Here is a 22,880-nt window from a genome sequence, read left to right as displayed (position 1 = left end):
TAAAAAATAATGTTTGTATAATAATAATTAAGATTCCAAATATTTATTTTTCTTATTATTCAAATATTTATATTTTTTTTTGAAACTATAAAATCAAAGGCTTAAATAGTCATTTGGTCCTAGTTTTAGTCGACTTTTCTCACAATGGTCCTACTTTTTAAATTGTTTTCAATTTGGTCGTACCTTTCATTATATTTTTTCAATTAACTCATTTTCATTAACTCCGTCTAAATGGTTAACGGAACAGTGGCCAGCGTAGTTATTTTCTGTGACGTGGAGCACTATTTAGTGACGTGTCTATTATGTTACTGTGCTGGCCATTTAATTGTAATTGCAGAATCATTTAGGGTTTAAGGTTAATTGAATAGGGTTTAGGGTTGTGTTTGTCGAATTGGGGATTTGGTGTCGAATTGGGCATTTGTTTGACGATTTGGGGATATCCTTTAATTGGCCATTTTAGATCAATTTCTGCCATCTAATATTGATGCTGATCTTTGAAGAATCGTTTGGGGAGGGTTGAAGGTGTTCATCGCGGAGGTATGTTTTGGTTTAGGGTTTGATTTTTGTTGACTATTGTTTGGGATTACTGTTAATGATTAGGGTTTATTGACGCTTTTGTTTATGCATTCGATGGATTATTTTAATTTGTAGTTGTTTTTTCGGTGGTGCATTTTTTGTTGTTTTTTGCTGGTGTCCCACCATTTTAATTGTTTGTGTTGTCGCTATCTAGGGTGGGTTTCATGGTTGGTTGTCGGTTTGTCGGTTGTAGACCGAGTATTTGTTCCCCATTTAAAGATTGTTTATAATTTGCAGGCTTTTTTCTGTTTTTTGGTCTTTCCAATGTCTGATGAAAGGTTTGAAGTTGTGGTCCACCACCGTGGTCACTTTGCCGAAAAGGAGTGGTGTAAGTATGTTGGTGGGGAAACTACTCATTGGTCATACGATCCTGACCGATGGAGTTATTTCAAAATATTAGGGTCTCTTAAGGAAATGGGGTATCATAGTATAAAGGGGTTGTGTTATTGTGTTGAGATGTTATTGCACCCCTTGGATGATGATAGGGGTGCACTTAATATGCTTCATATCGCAAGGCATTATGGTGAAGTGCACATGTTTGTTGTGCATGGAGTTGATGAAGCCCAAGTAGAGGATAATATAGTGGAACCTGAAGGAGATGTTGGGAGACCTTTAGAGAGTGGTGAAAGCAGCCATGCTGTTAGTGAATTTGAAGTACTAGGAATTGATATTGTAGTAAGGTCTGCTCCACGTGAATATGTAATTAACCAAGAGCCTAAAATTGAATCAGAGGAAGGTGAAGTGGTTGATAGTTTAAGAAGGTCTGCTTATGCTCCTTAAATTGTAGCTGATGATGTGGGTGAAGGTATTGGGCATTTGGAAGAAGAAATGGGAGTTGAGGATGTGGGTACATGTATTGGTAATCCAGAAGCTGATATTGGACTGGATGATATTGCTGAAGGTGATGACAAAAGGGATTGTGATGATGAAAGGGTTGAGGTTTTGAAAGTTGGATTGATTCTGATGCAAACTCTTTAGGAGATAGTGATGGACATGACTGGGGTTGTGGTAATGGAGGGACTAAAGGCATAATAGATGTAGAAATAGATGTTGATTATGGTCAAGAAAAATCTAATGAAGGTTTGGTGTCAGTTGAAGTTGTCTAAGTGACCAAAACTATGATAGTGAAGACAGTGATGAGAATGACGACAAGGTTCATGATGGTAGAGATAGAGGACTGTTTGATAATGGTTGGGAGTCAGAAGAGTTATTTAGTATTGAGGGCAGTGATAGTGAGACAGAGCATGATGGGATTAGCACCTGCAGTTTTTTTGGTACATTTAAGAAACCCAAGTCAATGGCTGATTACAAATGGGAAGTAGGGACAACCTTCGTGGATAAGGCACAATTTGTTGATGGTGTAAGAACGTATGCTGTTCATGCTGGGAGGAACTAGAAGTTTGAGAAAAATGACAAGGAAAGAGTGAGTGTGAGATGTTTAGGGGCGCAAGGCAAGTGTAATTGGTCCCTTTATTGTGGATTTCTGGTTTCATGTCAAACATGGCAGCTGAGAAAAGTTCAAGACTGTTATAGGTGCAACAGAGAATTTAGTATAAATTTGATGAATTGAAAATGGTTGAGTCAAACCTTAGACAACACATTAATAAAAAATCCTAATTTGAAGTTGGTTGATATACGTAATAAAGCTGCAAGGAAATGGAATACAAAGGTGACAGTTTCAATGGCTCATAAGGCAAAGCAACTGGCAGCAAAGGTGGTTGAAGGATCTTTTAAAGATCAATATAGAAGGATTTATGATTATGCTCATGAGATAATTAGATCAAACCCTGGATCCACAATGAAAGTTAAAGTGGAAGATGTTAATGATGAGAATATTTTCATGCGCATTTACACTAGTCTAAAGGCATGCAAGGACAATTTTGTAAGCAGTTGACCCATCATAGGGCTTGATGGAAGTTTTTTGAAAGGCCAATATGGGGGTGAGCTACTAACTATAGTAGGTCGTGATGCAAATGACCAAATGCTTCATATAGCCTATGCAGTAGTTGAAGTTGAGAACGAAGACACATGGAGCTGGTTCTTGGAGTTGTTGGTTGAGGACTTGGGAGGTCCTGATATATGTAGGTTCTACACATTTATGTCCGACCAACAAAAGGTAATCTGTTTTCATTTTTTTGATGTTAATTGTACTTATAATTCTTTAATATGAATACTAAAACACTTATACATACACAAGGATTGCTTCCTGCCATACAAGAGCTATTGCTTGGGGCTGAGCAAAGATTTTGTATGCGCCATCTATACAAGAATTATAGAAAAAAGTTTGGAAGCAAGCAACTAAAAACCTTGATGTGGAAGGCTACAACCGGCACATACCCAAGAGCGTGGGAAAGAGAAATGCATAATATTGAAGAAGTGAACGAGGAGGCCTTTAAATACCTAATAGCAATTCCACCAAGGTTAGTCATCCATATCACTGTTACATAAAATCACATTTTTGTGTTATCAACTAACAAATTTGTTTCTCTAGATATTGGTCCAGGTCTAGGTTTACCATGCAAGCCAAATATGACACGTTGGTAAACAATATGAGTGAAGCCTTCAACAGCGTTATTGTGGATGCAATGTCCAAGCCAATCATCTCAATGCTGGAAGAGATCCGTTTATATATTATGAAGAGGTGGTCCAAAAACAGATCCAGGGTGCAGAAGTACTAGGGTGGAATCTGCCCTAAGATACGAACCAGATTGTCAAAAGAATATGAAAAAACTAAGTATTGGATACCAAGGTACACTCATGTGATCCTACTATTAGTTAAGTTTTTTCAATTTGGTCCTAGTTTAGGTTTATAACTTTTCAATTTGGTCCTATTCCTGGTGTAGTTGGTCAGGTCAAAAATTGTTTGAAGTTAGACATGTCTCACTAATTGGAGACAAGTTCACTGTGAACATAGAAATCCAGGAATGCAGTTGTAGGAAATGGCTTATTAGTGAGATCCCATGCTGCCATGCAATTATTGCCATGAACTTCCTCAACTTAAAGGCAGAAGATTACATTCCACATTGGTTCAGACGTACAACATATGAAGAGATATACAACTCTATAGTTCTACCTGCCAATGGTCACCTTTTCTGGGAAACAAATGCCTTCCCTGATGTTCTACCACCACTTAAAAGAAGGCTTCCAGGGAGACCAAAGAAGAAGAGAAGGCTGGAAGATTGGAAACTGAAAAAAGATAACACCCAAATTAGGCTAGGTGGTCATAGAAAGAGATGTTCAGTTTGTCGCGCACTTGGGCACAAGAGGAACAATTATCCAGCACTTCCTGTCCATGGCTGTGAAGAACGTCCCACTGAAGCTGTAGCACCACAACCAACTCAACCCACACCAAGTGAACCACCACCAAGTCAACCATCTGCAGCACCCACTCCACCTGCAACAACAACCCCACCAACAACAATAACCCCACCAATAGCAACAACCCCACTAGCAGCACTACTACCACCAAACACTGCAGTATAACAGCCCAACCAACCATCTTATGGAATTAGAAAGATGAGGGCCAAAAATGCAAATACGAAGGCCACCACGTCCATCACACTACAAAAATATTTAATTTTAGCAAGGGTTAATTAGTTGGGGTTATAATAACCTCTAGAAAAATCCAATATACCAGAGGTTTTAAAAACCCCAGTTAAGTACCAAGTTTTTTTAAGGAACCCCCGTAAAATTCAAATTTAATTAATTTTTTCATTTTTTCTTTTGTAAATTTTAATGTTTTAGAAACACAATTGTCTCAAGGTGCAGTGTTGCTTTGCTTTCCTTTGTCGTGGTCGTGTCTTAGAGGAGAAGCTCTGTTCTCCACTCTCCACCGTCCTCCACCACCGCTGCACATCCTTCTCCACCGCTTGAGGTAACGAAATCGCTCTCCCTTGCTTCCAATTTCGTTTTCATACTTCATCTCCCTATTTCGTCTTTCGATCTCCCGATTTTGTCTTCCAGCATTTCAATCTTAGTTTTGTTTTCATTTCATTTGCCACTGCATTCGATTTTTTGCTTTTGATTTTGCCCTAATTTCGTTTCTCTTTTCGATTTTTTGCTTTCGTTTTCATTTCATCTATTACCACTTCAGTTATTTACCCATGCGAAGTTTTCTCTGGCTGTGTTTTCTTTTTAAGCTCTAGCATGTACTAATCCTTTGATATACACAAGGTTCAACCAATGGTTGGATAAAACTTGTTGTGATTGAAGCAAGAGACCTTATTGCTGCCGATCTTCGAGGGACAAGTGATCCTTATGTGAGGGTGAACTATGGGAACTTGAAGCGGAGGACGAAGGTTAGAATTCTGATGATGGTTATGACTGTAGTTTCTTGTCATGATACTGGTGATGGTTATGTCACAATTATCTTGTCTTTTTTAATTTCATTGGGCTGCCATTAATTGATGATTATATTTGTGGTAAAAGACTACTAATAAGTGCTAACATATACCATGTCAATTTTTTTTAGAATACTTTCCAGAGGGTCTTTTCATTCAGATGCTTGTTTATTGTACCTTTCTATTTATTTGTTACGACATGTTTCACTCTCCAGATGTCATTTTTCTGTTGCATTGCATGTTCTTGATGTTTCACTCTTACAAGGCTTGATTTTTTTCTGCCTGTGGCACTATATGGCTGGTTATACACAAAACTCTCAACCCTCATTGGAACCAAACCTTAGAGTTTCTTGATGATGGTCGTCCCCTGACACTGCATGTTAGGGAGCATAATGCTTTACTACCCACATAAGTTAGCCTTTTGCATATCAATGAGACTAAAAAATCTGCACAAGACTGAATCTGTGCATTAGGATTCTATTGCATTAGGATTTTTCTTTAACACTCTAACGAGATTTTTGCCTTTTGAAGACTTAGATATTTCTATAAGTGTCAATTAAATATTATCTTAAAGTTAACCCTTAATCTAGAACTAAACATATTTAATGCCTGTTATATATCCCTTTCATAGGACATGTTGTATAAAAATAAAAAATTATATTCTTTCCATAAACTTAGGATGAGGTAATCAACTCAGACACTTTGAGTTGGATACAACACATTTATAATAATTTCTAAAGAAAAAAGAGATCAAATAAATAAATAAATATATATATATATATATATATATGAAATAAATTATATATGATTGACCAAAGTTAATAAATTTATGTTACTGACAACAATATAAGGTATATGGGTGTATTTAGATATACTTTTTCATAAATATATTAAAGAGAAAAATAATTAATAAGTGTCTGCTTCAAACAAATTTAGATTATATATAAATTAAAAAAAAAGTTATATGATAGAATTTTTACTCAAAAAGTAGAAACCAAAATTTATTTGACCATGGCACCATGTGATTGCTACTGTTATTTAAGTAGAAATTCCTTAGTTGACACCTAGGAAAGAAACACTATGTTGGCATGAGTGCGCTAACCCATTTTTCCCTTCAGCAAATTGAAGGTAAAAAGAGAAAAAAAAAATGCCATTTCTTTTTCTTGTCCAATGATGAGTCTCATTCTTAGCATACAGACATGTCACTTTATGCATCAAAGTTTTAATTTATTGATGAAATTAAGGTTGCAAATTGTGAACATTACACCAAACCATATACCTCTGCAACTATAGAATGCAAACCACCAATGAGTTTCCCTCTGCTTGTGATCTTTTTGCACTACACATATTTTAGAATATTTTTAAAGAAATCAGAAATGTATCTTATGAACATGCCAAGGAATGTTCCTTGAGGTTGGTAATGCATAGGATTCATGTCTCAAAAGTGCACAAGTTTGAATTGTTTTGTTACCTAATATATGAAGACTTCAGTTACCTAATATATGAAGACTTCAGTGAGTATTGATGATTCATATAATCTCTTTCACAAATATTTATTTGTTTTTCTGATAAGTGTTTATGAAAATGTATATACTGAATTACCTAATCATCTAGTAATTTTTAAACTGTAAGACTAGTTTTGTTAGTTTTTCTAGACCAAACTTTTGTGTACAGAGACAAAAATCTACACTATGTATGTTTTTTTATTTTATGTCAATGAAAATTCCATAATATCTTTGTTATCACTCATGGTCCTGGCTGAACTCAATCACAAGGGAAAAATGCAACTAATTAACATATATTGCGCAATTGGTCCATTACTAATTTTCTTTTCCATAAAGCAAAAGTTATGTTGGAAAAAAAAAAAGAAAAAGCTCCATAGTCCAAACTATTTTTCCAAGTTTATGCTGCATGTAAAACCCGAGAAAATTAAATAGTTAAGTAAATAATTATTTAATAAATACGGGTAATGGAAGCCTTTAAGGTATTTAATGTAGAGGGTTATGATGGGGAAAAGTACTAGCTCAAATGGTTGAGAGTACTTTGATTGTGTGAAAGGACTTGGGTTCAAGTCCTATGTGTGTCAATTTTTGTGTGTTATTTTAATGATATATTTGAGTGTGAGATGTGATAATGAAATCCAAAAATATTGGGGATTATACAAATATTGTGGGTTCAACCCCCTTGTTGCTGAGAACAAATTAGCCCTTGTTATGAATTATGCGTGTCTCAATCCAGGCTCTTTCTAATCCTTTCTCAAATTATAATTTTACCTTATATTCTTCCTCTTGTGATAAGAATTATTTAACTTTATCAAATTTCATCTTCGTCTTATTATTTTTATTTTTATTAATAATAATATCGTGATTATTATTATTATTATTAATATTATTATGTTATATGCTAGTTCTAAACACGTGAAAAGTTGCAAAATTTGGATTTGTGACTCTTGATATTACAAGGAAGAATTCCTTATATTGGAATTTTAAATGTTGAAATACATTTATATGCAATTGATATTGGGATACCATTGAATAAAGAAATAAAGCATCTAAGCAATTAATTTGCTCATGCGACAAAAATATTGTGAAAAGAGATTTCACAAATATTATGAATTTATTTCATGCCTATGTATGACTGGCTGGACAAAGCAATAAAGCTTTTGATGAAAAATCATGAGATCCGCCTAATCTGCTCCATTCCCAGAAGTGAATGCAGCAATAAATATTATGAATTTATTTCATGCCTTTGTATGGCTGAACAAAGAAATGAGCTTTTGACCTCAAGAAAATCATGAAACATGTCCAAATTGGTTCTGCTCCATTCCCAGAAGTGAATGCAGCAACATTTGATTTATATTTTTATGATCGTGATCATGATCTTGATTTTGGACATGGTTATAAAGATAATTTCAAAGACACATTTTGTCACCAGAAGTGGCACGATAATGAGAAAAAAAGGAAAAGGAAAATGTGAAAATATTGACAAAAAGATGAAGGTATATATTATCATTACGATGGTAAAGGCCATTTGAGTTGTACTTATTGTACACTAGAGCATCTTACAAACAATGAGAAGAACATAGAAACACATTTTGCTTATGAAGATGGTGATTCTGATTATGGCCATATGGATGCTACTCATCTTGATATTGTTATTTTCTTTGCTAAAGCAAATGGAAGCATTGATCACCTCATTGATTATGAGAGTGTTAAAAAAAAAATTTCATATTGATATTTACGTTTATATGAAAAACGAATGTTTGCACCAGTACCAAAAGTTTATATTGTTCAATTGAAAGGATGATATAGATATCCAAAAATTCGTTCATCTAAAAATATGACAAGTCTATTTGTAAAGTTTTTGCCAAGAAAAACTTTTGAGCAAATGACTCACAAATTCGGACTTTGTCACCTTAATGATGTAAGTTTACATGAGGGGGAGAAATATAATATGTGATGAGCAATATTGTATTAAAGAATGCAGAATGTTGTACTCTTTTTCCTTCACTACGTTTTTTTATCCTAAAGGGTTTTTCCTAGTAAGGTTTTAACGAGGCACATTCTTTATCAATGGACACTCAAGGGGGAGTGTTATGAATTAATGATTGTCCATTGATTTGATATATTTACTCATATGATTCATTACTCTTTATGGTAAATATTTGTATTAACTAAGTTGATTTGTTTCCTTTATGGATTACATATTGTATCTATAAATAGGACTCTTCCTATCAATAATAATACATAGATGAGTTGCTCCCTATTCTCTCTTGTTTCTTCTCTTCTCTATTATCTATTATTCTCTCTATTATTCACTTTATTTCATAACAACCCTCTATTTTTGTTAAAATGCTTGTGGTCTGAATGTGAAAGGGTGGGAAAACTCTAGAGCTCTTGGGCAACCAAGGGAAGGGAAAGACAACAACTCATAATGAGATATGAAAGACAATTATAAATAATTAAAAGCCTTTTTCGTTTTTTTATTAACCATAATTAAGAACCATATAAAAAGGGAAATTTGGGTAATTAGAAGGGTTTTGGTGAAGTCTGAAATCTAGAGTGAAAGGGGAGCACGAGTTTGGGGTGCCAAGGGGAGTCAGAGAGAACCAAGAAATCTGAGTTTTGGAGAGCAAAGGGGAATTATTGGTGGTAGTGCAAAGTTTTGGTTAAAAGACCCAATTGAGTAAGGAATTTCAGGTTAGGGGAGTTCCTTTGTGTGTTTTTATGATTGTGAATTTCGTATACTTTGAGATGCATGTATAACTGTGTTTGATCAAGAATTTTCGTGCTTCTCATGGTATGAATCAGTGGTGAAATGGTTGCTATGCGGTTTTGGTCAATTTGTTCAGCATTGTATGGGAATTATGGGAATTTGCTGTACTGTTGGTGTTGAGGGTCTGCTTTCGCAATTGGAGTGACTAATTTGATGTTCAAGTCATGCACAAAATGTTGAATCCTGTGATGTATTGCTGGGCATAGTTGAATGGGGTTTTGGGGCTTTTGGGTATAGGTTTCTGCACGCATGATAGGGGGAATATTTGCTATTCTCGCTTGAGCTAACTAGGCTCACCTAGGAGAGAATAGCAAAAACGAAATTTTGGGTTGCATCTGCACATTTTACTCAGGCGAGAGCAGCTTGCCTAGGCGAGAAATCGCGTAGTGGTGAGGTTATGCTCGAGGGACTCGCTCAGGCGAGGAGCTTATGGTTTGAGCGATAGAGTACCTCGCTCAGGCGAGAGGTACTCGCTTGAGCGAGAAATCGCAACTGAGGAGTGTGTGTTCTGATGTCTCGCCGCCTAGGCGAGTGATGTTGTGTTGAGTGAAGGGAGATCTCGCCCAAGCGAGGCCAGCTCGCCTAAGCTCGCCTTCGCACGTGAACTCTGGCAGCACGCTCGCTCAGGCGAGGAAGCTTAGCCTAAACGAGACAGGCCTGGTCGCTTAAGTTAAGGCTTCTAGCCCAAGCGAGTTTGGTGCAGTTTGTGTGTAATGTTTGTACGCTTTGATGAAACGTGGATCAGGAGATGTTGTGCCATGAGCGGGTAGGTTCATGGATGGTGGATAACATGTGATGGTATGAGCGGGGAGGTTCATACTCGATTACTCTCTTGTGGGGATACGAGCGAGGTAGATTTGCATGGCTAACCTTATTGTATGTGAGAGGTTGAAAAGCCTTGGGGTGTGTTGAGAATGTAACCAATGTCTATTTATGATAATAAGATTGGGTGTTTTATATTATTTAATTTATGTGATTTCTTATATTTTTGAACTCACCCTTTCTGTTTGTGCTTGGCGATGATCGTGTAACTCGTTACACGGGAGCATATGATAATACAGATGATGCTGATGGTGCTCGGACTGCGGAGTGAGGGCTAGCTGGGCTAGAGCTAGGGATTTTTTACTATTGATTTTATGGTTTTATGGGAACTTGTAATAACTTTTGATTTAATTTCCTTTGAGTATTGTCGCATTGAATATTGAACTTTGTTTTCCCGCATTTTGGGATAAATAATGTTGTGACGTTTAAACTTCTTTTATATCATTACATATTAATTTAAGTAATATTCTTTAAGGATGTTACACTGCATGCACAAACAAATGCTTTATTTCTCTGGTAGATCTAATCTAATCTAATCCCCAAGACCAGTGTTGTCCACAGACAAAAAACATTCAGAAAAAGAAACACACATAGTGTTGATGTCATTGGACATTGTTTGAAGATTGCTTATGTTTTTAGTTTTCAAGAGTGTGTGTGTCTCTTATATTGAATGTGCTATATTTGGTTGGTTTTGTCTTTTACTTGGTTATATTGTGATGTGTGTATCATTTTTCTACGTAAGGTGAATGAGTTTTCCTTTCATCCCTTTCTTTTTAATAATCATTGTGTTTTTTTCTCTCTCTTAAATCTGTTGGTTGTTTAATAATTCACATGAAGACACACATTTGTATTTTCTTTTTCATGTTTTGGTGTGGCTAACACTTCAATAATAATAGTTGCTTTTCAGCCGTTTATGTCTTACTTGAAACTACCTTAAGGTTTCTTGAAAATCACGGGATATTCATATATATATATATATATATATATATATATATATATATATATATATATATATATATATATATATATAATATTCCTAATTTCTTGTGCTGCACAGCTAATTGACAGTGGGCAAGGTTCATTGCAAATTCACCAACTAATTGAGTTTCTGCAAGTAAAGTTAATGTAAGAATTTCTTATCCTTATATATTATGTATTATAGTTTAATCATTATGTTTTATCCTTCTATTTTATTATATATTCCAAAGTAATTCCATATTTGTAATAATGTTTAAGTTTCTATCTACTAGTACAACTAGTTAGCCATTTTGGTCTTAATATTTACTAATAATAACACCATTAATAATAGTTCTGCAAGTTTCTGCCTCTCACTTTTTCTTTCTTCACACAAAAATTATATATACATATGGTTTTTTCAACAAATTTCTACTTTAGATAGGAAAGGAGAATTCATTATTCTCCTTTATTATATTCATTATTGTTATCCTAAAATAATGTATGAATTATTTTGGCTTGAACAGACCCTATTTCCAATGGATAAATCTTGGATAGACATGCCAAGAAACACACCTCAATTATGGATGGCTTAAACAAATTTTTGGACTTTGTATTTGCATGTCAAAAATGTATGTCCATGTGAAAAATGTCCATGTCAAAAATAGTATGTCCATGTAAAAAATGCAACTTTAACAAATGGTAGGATCGTGAATTAGTGTATGAGCACTTGATTCTTAAACCTTTTCCAAAAGGATATACAATGTGGCTTCTACGTAGGAAGAGAAGAGGAGTAAATGTGACTGATGAAACACGTGTAATGCCGCAAGAAGATAATGAAATAAGTCTGATGTTTGACATGATTAATGATTCATTTGGGTATCATCAATATAGCAATGACACGGTGGACGATAAGGAAATGGGTCCAGAGTCAAGCCATGCCGGAAATGATGATATTGGAGATTTTGTTGATTTAATGCAAGATGGTCAAGAGAGTTTATATGAAGGGTGTGATAAATATTCTAAACTTTCATTCTTGATCAAGTTGTATCACATCAAATGTCTTTGCAAAATAAGTGACAAGGGAATGTCCATGATACTAGAGTTGTTGGGAGATATCTTTGAACATGCTAAAATTCCACGCCCATTCTATGAAGCAAAGAAAATCATTAACAAGCTTGGTCTTCATTACACCAAAATCTCGATGCTTGTCCGAATGATTGCATGTTGTACTTTGGAGAAGATGATTGCATGTTGTACTTTGGAGAAGACGCAAATAGGGACTTTTGTAAGAAATGTAAAATGTCTAGATGGAAGGCAAAAAGAAAAGGTACAATTGGTGCTACAAGTAATAAAAGAAAAAAGATTCTTGCAAAGGTGTTGAGGTATTTTCCTTTGAAGCCACGCTTACAGAGAATGTTTATGTCTTCCAGCATTCATCGGGAAGTACAAATGAAGTCATCTTAAGGCATCCAAGAGATTCTAAAGCATGGAAGACATTTGACTTTAAGCATCCTCAATTTGCCTCAGACCCTCGAAATGTGAGACTTGGTTTGACTACAAATGGGTTTAATCCATATGGTAATTTAAGCACTAGCCACAGTATTTGGCCAGTTGTACTCATACCGTACAACCTTCCGCTTTGGATGTGTATGGAACAAATTTCATTCATTCTCTCCATGATCATTCCTGGAAAGCGCGCTCCAGGAAATGATATTGATGTATATTTACAGCCACTAATAGAAGAGTTGAAAGAGCTATGGAACACTGGTATCAAAACTTTTGATTCATATGGAAGTGAAGTGTTTGATATGCATGCAGCTATATTATGGACCATTAGTGATTTTCCGAGTCTTGGAACCTTATCTGGATGGACACACATACTGGGTTGGCATGTCCTAGATGTAATTTTGACACAACTCCTAAAAAACTTATTAAAGGTGGTAATTTTTGTTTCATGAGTCATCGTCGTTGGTGAGATGGAAGACATAAATTTAGACTAGCTAGAATGAGATTTGATGGAACTATAGAAAATAGAAATCCACCTTTGGCGATCTCAAGATATGATGTGTTACAACAAGTTCAGAATCTTAATGTTGAATTTGGGAAAGAACCATTACTTGACGAACGGGCCAAAAGACAACGGGGAGTTAATCATGCTAAGTTAGACACTCAACAATGGCGAAAAAAAAAGTATATTTTTTGAACTTCATTATTGGGTAGACAACTTATTGCATCACAATTTGGATGTCATGCACATTGAAAAAAATGTATGTGATAATGTTGTGTCTACATTGTTGATTGATAATTCAAATAAATGTAAAGACAATATAAAAGCACGAAAAGATTTACAACTTTGGGGTATTAGACCTGATCTTTGGCCTGATGAGAATGGTAAATATCTTCCTGCAATATATACATTGATAAATGCAAATAAAGATATCTTTCTCAAAACTTTGAAGAACATAATAGTTCCAGATGGCTACTCTAGTAACATTAGTAGATGCATTGATGTCAAACAACGTAAGCTTAGAGGATTAAAAAGTCATGACTCACATGTTTTGATGGAGCAACTTCTACCTTTGGCAATTAGAAAGACACTCCCTAATGAAGTTTGCTCAATTTTGATTGATTTGTGTTTGTTTTTTAGACAATTGTGTAATAAAGTTTTGAAAATGGATGAACTTGACCAACTACAAGGTAGAATTGTTCTCACATTGTGTCACATGGAGATGTTATTTCCTCCTTCCTTTTTTACAGTCATGGTTCATTTAATTGTGCATTTAGTGGAAGATGCTATGCTTGGAGGACCCGTCCAATACCGATGGATGTATCCCATTGAGAGGTATCTAGGAAAATTGAAGTCGTATGTCCGTAATAAAGCACAAGCAGAAGGATCAATAGCTGAAGGATACATGGCTGAAGAGTCTTTAACATTTTGTTCTAGATATTTAGATGGAATTGAGACTGTATTCAATCGATTGCATCATGTTGATGATGAACCTGATAATGTGTCTTGTAATGTAAGTACATTGTTCCCACCAGTCGGAAAACCAGTTTGGAGTTTTACTTATTTCACTCTATCTACAAAGGAAAAGCTGCAAGCACATCGTCATGTGCTAACAAATTGCCCCATAGTTGACCCATTTATACAGTAAGTATTTATAGAGCAAGGCTTTTTTATATATTTGGTTTTTCATTTAACATTAGATAACATATTTTACATGTTTCACATAGGGAATTTAGAGACATTATACGAATACAACTAAGAAGCCACACACGATCTTCCTCTGTGATAGACAAAAGGGTTCATAAAGAATTTGTTGAGTGGTTTTCACGTTGTGTATGTATATTTTCTCTAGAAATCTTTGATTTATGAGTATGTTATAATTTATATGATTCTTACTTTTTGTGTTTTAGATAAGGAATGGATCATTCGATATCCATTCGGATGATTTAAAGTTCTTGGCCATGGGTCCTATTGATTGTGCAAAGCGATATAGTGTCTACAATGTTAATGGGTTCAAATTTCGTATATTGGAGCGTGATCTATGGCTTAAAATACAAAACAGTGGAGTGTTTGGTACATTTGGGACAAGGAGTTATGCAAGTAGTAGTGATAATCAAATGCAGTTTGGAGGTGTGTCGTATTATGGTCGATTGGTAGACATAATTGAGATAAACTACCATGGTCGATTCTCAATTGTTTTATTCAAATGTAACTGGGATAATACAACTACTTCTAGAGGGATTATGAGTGATGAGTATGGATTTACATTAGTAAGTTTTGGACGCTTAATCCATACCGGTGATAATGATGATGACGAGCCATATATTAAGACATCAGAAGCTCAAATGGTGTATTATGTAGACGATGAGTTGGATAAAAATTAGTGCATACCTATACATGTAAAGCCTATAGACTTATACAACATGGATGGAGATGATGTTGACAATTTTCATGAATGTGAGCCATTTGAACAACAAAACCTAGAAATATTATTTTCTAACGATGATGGAAATATACAACTAGCAAGGTTTTTTTTTCTTTTTTCCATTGTTGAGTCATTTTACTAATTCATTTTAAACTATAATCCTTCATTGTTTAATTTGATGTGTTTATCTTATTTGAAGACCACTGAAAGATGAAGAAAATATCAACCAAGAAGAAAATGTCAACCAATAAATCTTCTACATGGGAACATGTAGTTACACATGCAGTTGATCATCAATCTCATTCAGTAATTATGTCACTTCCTTAATAGGCTTAGTCTATGTATAGCTTATGATTTTATATTAAAAAAATTATCATACCAAAATCTGGAAAAAAAGAATAATATAAGATGGACATACTGACATAGTCTGGTGCTAGTCAATTGCAATAGCTTGCTATTGAGGCCTTCAAGCATTGTCCTTGCACTACTGCAAGGGTCTGGTGCACCTCATCTAATGTAGTTTAAATGTTGGAGATTTCTCAGCTGAAGTCTTTGTGTTTTATTTTTGATTTATATCTTTGTCAAGTCGCTTCATGTTTTCTTTGTGTCTCCAATATCATTCTTTCATCAAATTTAGGATTTGAACCTTATTGTTTCAGGTATTTTTGGTTTCTTTGTGTAAATAACAAATGAAATCTAAAAAGGTCAGACTCCCTTGCCATATTAAGAACAATGTCACTTTAAGTGTGGGGGCGAGGTCTTAAAATTCTAAATGTTTGCATTTATTTTTCTTTCTAGTTTTCTTAACCAACATCACTAACATTTTCTCTTTATTTTTAGTTGTTATGATTTTTCTGTAATTGCAGATAGTTGTATTTGATTTTTTTATCATATTTGTTTTGAAGTTGTTCTACATTCTGGTTTTAAATTCTGTTATGTGTTTTCTTCCTGTTCTAAATTCTATCCAGTTGTTGTAATTGCAGGTAGCTGTATGTTGTTGATTTACAATCGTGTAGCTAGTTCAAAATTAGTTTACTAGTTAAAATTTTCTTTTCATTTTAATTTCTTCCTGCAGTATTATTTTAGGTGCATGGTTAAATTCTGTCTTTCTTGTTTTTTAGAATAAATAACTGTTATAATAGGATGCTTTGATGAATTTACATTTGCTAACATAGTTATTTTGTTGTTTTGAGAGTAGCATGGAATTTTTCTTTTCAGATTTTCATAGTAAGTTTTTAATTCTATTGTTTTCAGTAACTAGCATGGTTTGTAATACTCTTTTTCTTCTTAGACTTGCTTTGATAGTGAATCTTAGCTGTAGATAGCTTGAGCCTTCATTTTAAGTCATTTAAGTATAAGGATAGAACTAGTTTACTGATTTAGTGCATTTTATGGTTATGTGCATATTGGTTTCATAGTTCTTGTTGTTTTTCACTTTTAGCTCAGTTTTTTTTACCTTCATGTATCATTTAGTTGGTGTCAAGATAGTTGCATAACATTTCCATTTACTAGTTTGGTAATTCTAGCTTGTTTTAGCTTAGTTTAGCTTGTGTTTTAGGTCTCAGATAGTGTAATTCTGAGTTTTAAGTAGATTTTAGAGATTGAGTAGTTTCTTAGCTTTATGTTATCATTTTAAGTTAGGAGACCTTTTGAGCAAGTAGCAGTCACAATTTTGCGTTATAGATAAATGATCGAAAATATACAAGCATTCAAGAATCAATTTTTTCATTGGAAAAACAAACATAATGATAGGAGATTTCAAGTTGTAGACATAACGATCAAGCCTCTCAAATTGGATCAATTCTTAAAGGCTATTTTGTTGTTATTCATTCTATTTCAGTTTGTTTCAATTCGGTAAAATAATTGATTAGTTGTCTAACCACCCATGTTGAACATGCAAATTGTGGGTGTGATTATTGTTTTATTTGTATGGATACAAAGCCAACCTACGATTTTGAATTTAATAATGCATTCCTTCATCATATACAATACACTATAATACATTCAGTGTTCAACATTTCTCACCTTCCTATAAAACACTCGATTCAAACACCTAAGATCCCAACATAAACATTGATTATAGTCTTAATCTATCAATAAACCAGCTCAAAGCAGATTAATTGAAATCAAGAACTGCATAAATATACGAAAAAATTTAATATTCCTTAACAACTATAATCACTCATCATACAACAATAGCTTTTTCAAAGACTCCTACACAGCTATAAGATATATTTTGACTTATGTATCTATTTTGCTAGAAGTAAAAGAAAAGGTTTCATTGAGTATCTTCTTTTTACTGTTTTCCTTACATTTCATGACAGAGGAAGAATGCAATTAGGCTTAATGAATTGTGTTGCACATACTAGGGTTCCTAACACACCAAAGGGGTTGAATTGGTTCAACCCCTATTCCTTTAATTACCATTCTGTGAACTTGTATATATTTATAAACCTCGTCTGAATTGCAACATCATGACATACATCAGACACAAATTTATGACATGAATCTTTGGGTTAATGTAGGTATAGATGAAGATATGCGATGTTTGCTGAACAAAATAAAACTGTTTGATCTAAATCTTACCATAGTTTCGTAATTAAATGCATACCCAAGTTATCCAACTAAATGCATCAAAGTTGAAGCATACCCATTTTGGTCCGATTTCTTTAGCATGTGGTCTAAATAGACTTAAGTTATTTTTCTAACTTTATCAATTTTTATCTGTTGTCAGGAGACTTGAAGATGAACTTTTCAACCTCAAGTAAGTCTAAGTTAAAAACTGGAGTGAGTACTCATTCTTCACTACCTAGTACTCAACCTCCAAGACTTGAAGTACAAATTCCAACCCCAATTACACCTCAAGTAAATATCCAACAAGGTCCTATATTTTCATTTTCCCCTCCACTTCCATCTGCATCTCAAGCAAGTATTCAACAAGATCCTAAATATGTTTGCCCTCCAGCTCCATCTGCACCTCAGCCAAGTAATTTGTTTTATCATATTTCATGAATAAGTATTATGTATATAATATGTTTTACATTAGATTTTGTATATATCAATTTGATTTTATATTCAGTTTTAGGAATATCTAACCAATTTATTTTCAAGAACCTTGAAAGTGAGGATATCTTCAACTAGCCAGCCCCCAATTGCGCCTCAATCTAATTCTCAGCCACCATATCAATCATTTCATGTATCTGAACCAACAATACCAACTACATCACATTCATATTCTGAAAATGAAGAGGAAGAAAATGAGGAGATTGAGTTGCAAGTAGATGAACAAAGGCCTGCAACCCGAAAAAGAGCATGGTTTGTTAATGTTATTGGTAAGCAACTATATACAAAGTACTACATAATATATTATACATATATTTGTTGGAGTAATACAAAGTAATACATAATAATTAGAGCAATAATAATACTAAGACAATATATAAAACAATGAATATTAATCAGAGATCAACAATTATAATAATAATAATAATAATAAATAAAAAATAAAAGATAAGGAGTAGAAATATCCTGAGTTGAGGCACGCATAGCGCTATCCTTAGAGAGAAAACGCCCCTACTGCACAGGGCTAAACAAATACACACTCATATGTGTTTCAAATCATATGCGTTTCTCTCCTAAGATACAACAACCCGTCAGATCGATCGAGTGTAGCGAAGGATCTCCGAACCTTATGAACACCATTGTCTTAAAGATAATATAGAGAAGAAAAGAAGAACATTTTAGAGAAAACTCTAATATTTGTTGTCTTTGTTGTTGTGTCTTTCCCCATGCACCTAGGTGGTATTTATAGGTAGAAAATGGAGACAAAGAAGTAAATAGTAATAAGAATATAACAGTTAGCCATAAAAACCATTAATCCATAAATTAAAAGTCTATAAAAACTTCAGTAACAGTAGAATTTTTAATTTTTATTTTTAATTTTTTAAATTATAATAAAATATTTCCAACAATCCCCCACATAATTTAAAAAATAAAATAAAACAAATATATTATCTTTTAAAACAAAATATTGTAGTTCAGTGTAAGGACCCTTCCGGGTCTGACCCTTACACCTAGTGCTTATAAACTTCCACCCGAGAAAATACAGAGACTTGATTGTCTTGAACTACATCCCCTGTGGTCGGGTTTTAGTAAATAACATATACAATATCGGTGTTCATTATAGGTTCTAATCAGTGGGTACACGTTACGACCTTGTGCATGTATCTTGTTTCATGAGTGTCACTTAGAGACTTGCCCATGTCTCATAATTGTGGCCCCACCATCACACTCACTAGGTAAACCCTCAAAGGGTGGTTTGTGACTCACACCCCTACAATAATTGTCATTGGGTTTATTAAGAGGTATTTTATAAAATAAGCATAATAAGGCACATACCTCAACCATTGGGTTTATTAAGAGGTATTTTATAAAATAAGCATGATAATGCACATACCTCAACCTTATTATTGTCACAATTTATAGTACACCTCGCCATAGGAATGAGACATAAAATTTAATCAAATTATTCGGTGTACTTTAGTCAACAACAACTTCGTTGTTACCCATTGAACTCCATTCCATGGGATCGCCATTCATGTAGAGATGGGTGTCCATTTTTGCAATTAATTTATGGGCTATAGTCTCATTCCCCTCGACGACTCAAATACTTGTTGTTGATGCATCAACCCTTTGATAAGCAGATCTGCAACATTTCTTTCTAACCTGACAAAGTCAAGAGAGATAATATCATGAGTAATTAAGTTTCTAATATATTTGTCTCTCATTCTCATATGTCAATTTTTCAATTTCATTGACATTTTTACTAAAAACTTTAAATATAATAATTTGATTGTCAGGATGCATTGGACAAAAAAATAATTTATGCTTGCACAGTAGATCATTATAGAACAACAACTTTTTAACATATTTCCATGATAGTGCACCTCCATCCAAGGTTAAAACATAGCCATAACCAATAGGTGATTTTGCGTCACCAAAATCAATATCCAATTTACATTAAAAATATCATTCAATAATCTCAAGAAATTGGACATATTGCCATAATATAAGAAACACAAATAATATTACACTAGATGGCAATACAGTGAGGTATATATTCATTCACTTTATAATATATAACCAAGATTTGTTTATTAACAGGTATATTAACCATTGCAAGACACCCCCACACTTTGAAATATTTTTAATGTGGTTCTTTTTTCTTTCATAACTCATAAAAAGTTTTATCACAATCTTTTGTGTTCAAAATATGGTAAGCAAGATATAAAATTTCACTAATATAATGTTACATAACCTAGAACTTGTAGAATAACATTTATCATATCAAAGCATTTTTTTTTCTTTCACTGCACCATTATATTAACACCATACACTATATGAAGATGTTACATAATGAATAATACCATGAGTTTCACACAAAAAACTCATTTATAAAGACATGTATCATCATTTCTCTATTTAATTAATTTTGCACCTCAAAATTTTATAATTTGAATGGTCTCTAACCAAAATTTCTCAACTTCTCAACAATTATAATATTAGCATGTCATAAATCACAACTTAACATTTTGTAATAATCAAAGAAAACTTATAAATATTTTATTACTAGATAAAAACACTTAACTCAAACAAATCATCACAAGTATATCATTTACCAACCAAAAAACAATGTCTAGAAATAGTAATCTTATTGTACTTGGAAACCACTTTATAACCTTGTTGAGCACAAGAAAGTTTATAAATTCAGAAACATGAAAAACTCTTCTTGTTTTTTTTTTAAATAATTTTTGGAAGACAAGTTTAGTTTTTACTTGACCATCCATTCAATTTTTGATATGAAGATTTCTTCTTTTATCAGCATTTACATGATCTTAAACATGATATCAATTAAAATAATTAATTTTAATTTCATGTCATAAACAATAATTTTAAATTCATAAATTTGATAAAGATTATATTTATTATCGATCATTTTTCTTTTCATATAGATATCAAGATATTTTTTTTCCATAACACAATAGTAGTTTTAGTAAGACAAATTATTTTATAATCATTTTCATACAAAACACTTAAAATATATACATGATATAGAACATCTTTATCAATGGTAAGAATAGACAATATTAAAGCATAAATTAATATAAAACAAAAACATTAGCTATAAACATCACAAAATATTATTCAATGATTAGGAATTTCATTTATCCATAATTTCATTTATTGTTATCAATAGAAATAACAACAATTGTACACACAAATTTTTAGGCTTAGTTGACACTGATTTAATTATAACCATAACAAACACATTAGTTCATAAAATGTGTTTTCAGTCTTTAACTCTATATTGTTTCTAATTTTAGAAATGAATACAGATGAGTAATCAAAAAAAGAAATAACAAGATAATAATTTTTCTCTCTAAGAATGTTAGAAAATGATTACTCAAATAATACTAATAATAATAAAAATATGAAATAATATAATAATAATAATTAGAGCAATAATAATACTAAGACAATATATAAAATAATGAATATTAATCAGAGATCAACAATTATAATAATAATAATAAATAAAAGATAAAAGGTAAGGAGTAGAAATATCTTGGGTTGAGGCACGCATAACGCTATCCTTAGAGAGAAAACACCCCTACTGCACAGGACTAAACAAATACACACTCATATGTGTTTCAAATCATATGCGTTTCTCTCCCAAGATACAACAACCAGCGAAGGATCTCCGAACCTTATGACCACCATTGTCTTAAAGATAATATAGAGAAGAAAAGAAGAACATTTCAGAGAAAACTCTAATATTTGTTGTCTTTGTTGTTGTCTTTCCCCATGCACTTAGGTGGTATTTATAGGTAGAAAATGGAAACAAAAGAAGTAAATAGTAATAAGAATATAGCCGTTAGCCATAAAAACCATTAACCCATAAATTAAAGGTCTATAAAAACTTCAGTAACAGTAGAATTTTTTATTTTAATTATTTATTTTTTAAATTATAATAAAATATTTCCAACATAAACAAGGTTAATTACATATAAAGGTGACATAGGAGTTTCTATTGGGTCTTACTAGTCTCATGTTTCAAATAATTAGTGTACAACTTACTTTTACACACCTACCTTTAGGGTGTGTTCACTTGTGAAGAATAATTTGAGAGAGGAAGAAGATGGATTAGAGTGGATTAAAGGGTGAAGTCTGTGTTATTTTTTTGAGTAGATTTAAGGGTGAAAGTGAGAGGATTTAGAGATAAAGTTTGTAAGTGATTTGAGTGATGCAATAAATTAAAAAAAAAAGTTTAAATGAAAAAAAGTAAAATTACCATATTGCCCTTGATGTTGAAAGTAATATAAAATTATATTAAGATGAGTTAAATTTATTTTATAAAAATATTTAAATGAATAAATTACAAAAAAATAATTATTGTAATAAAAAATAATAAAAATATGTAATGAATAATTGCTTTGGTAAATAATTTAGAAATTTGAGATATTAATTTTTTTGTAAGAGTAATTTTAAAAGCTAGAATTTTCAAATTATGGTCTATTCATCTAACCAAGAATTGAAATAATTTTCAACTTACTAAAATAAGATAACTGATATAACATCCCTAAGGAATATTACTGATATTAAATAAATAAAAAATTTGAAATCCAACAAGTGTTGCATTTAATATAAACTATTTCCCAAAACACGGGAAATTTAAAACTTTAAAATTAAAAATCCATAAATCCAAGAGTTCATAATTCATAAACCGAATTAAAAATCAAAAACTCCCAAAGGGATTACATAGTTTCCTCAAAGCTAAAAATGTACATCTATACAAAATTATCCCCCTGCTAGCCCTCGCTCCGCGTCTAAGTGTCTCTTGGCCCACCTGTCACATCATCTGCTCCTGGATAACAAGTTATCCGATCATCGCCACACACACATAGATAGGGTGAGCTAT

At 32.9% G+C, this 22,880-nt stretch overlaps 2 protein-coding genes across 2 annotated transcripts; both read left to right on the top strand.

The window, feature by feature from the left end:
- Nucleotides 1–2,257: 2,257 nt before the first annotated feature.
- Nucleotides 2,258–4,059, top strand: LOC114189806 (uncharacterized). Its single transcript, XM_028078508.1, has 4 exons — nt 2,258–2,465; nt 2,571–2,645; nt 2,774–2,996; nt 3,420–4,059. The coding sequence occupies exons 1-4, from the start codon at nt 2,258–2,260 to the stop codon at nt 4,057–4,059; spliced, it is 1,146 nt and encodes a 381-aa protein (XP_027934309.1).
- A 9,337-nt stretch (nt 4,060–13,396) lies between these two features.
- LOC146888830 (uncharacterized) lies at nt 13,397–14,861 on the top strand. The gene is made up of 3 exons (XM_085666429.1): nt 13,397–14,121; nt 14,214–14,310; nt 14,388–14,861. The coding sequence occupies exons 1-3, from the start codon at nt 13,532–13,534 to the stop codon at nt 14,859–14,861; spliced, it is 1,161 nt and encodes a 386-aa protein (XP_085522555.1). The 5' UTR covers nt 13,397–13,531.
- Nucleotides 14,862–22,880: the final 8,019 nt, after the last annotated feature.

The sequence above is a fragment of the Vigna unguiculata genome, chromosome 1 (genome assembly GCF_037176805.1).
Source record: "Vigna unguiculata cultivar grain cowpea cultivar isolate G323 ecotype 2 chromosome 1, ASM3717680v1, whole genome shotgun sequence".
Taxonomy (NCBI): Eukaryota; Viridiplantae; Streptophyta; class Magnoliopsida; order Fabales; family Fabaceae; genus Vigna; species Vigna unguiculata.
Note: the sequence above shows the minus strand (reverse complement) of the source record. Positions and strands in the feature narration are given on the sequence as shown.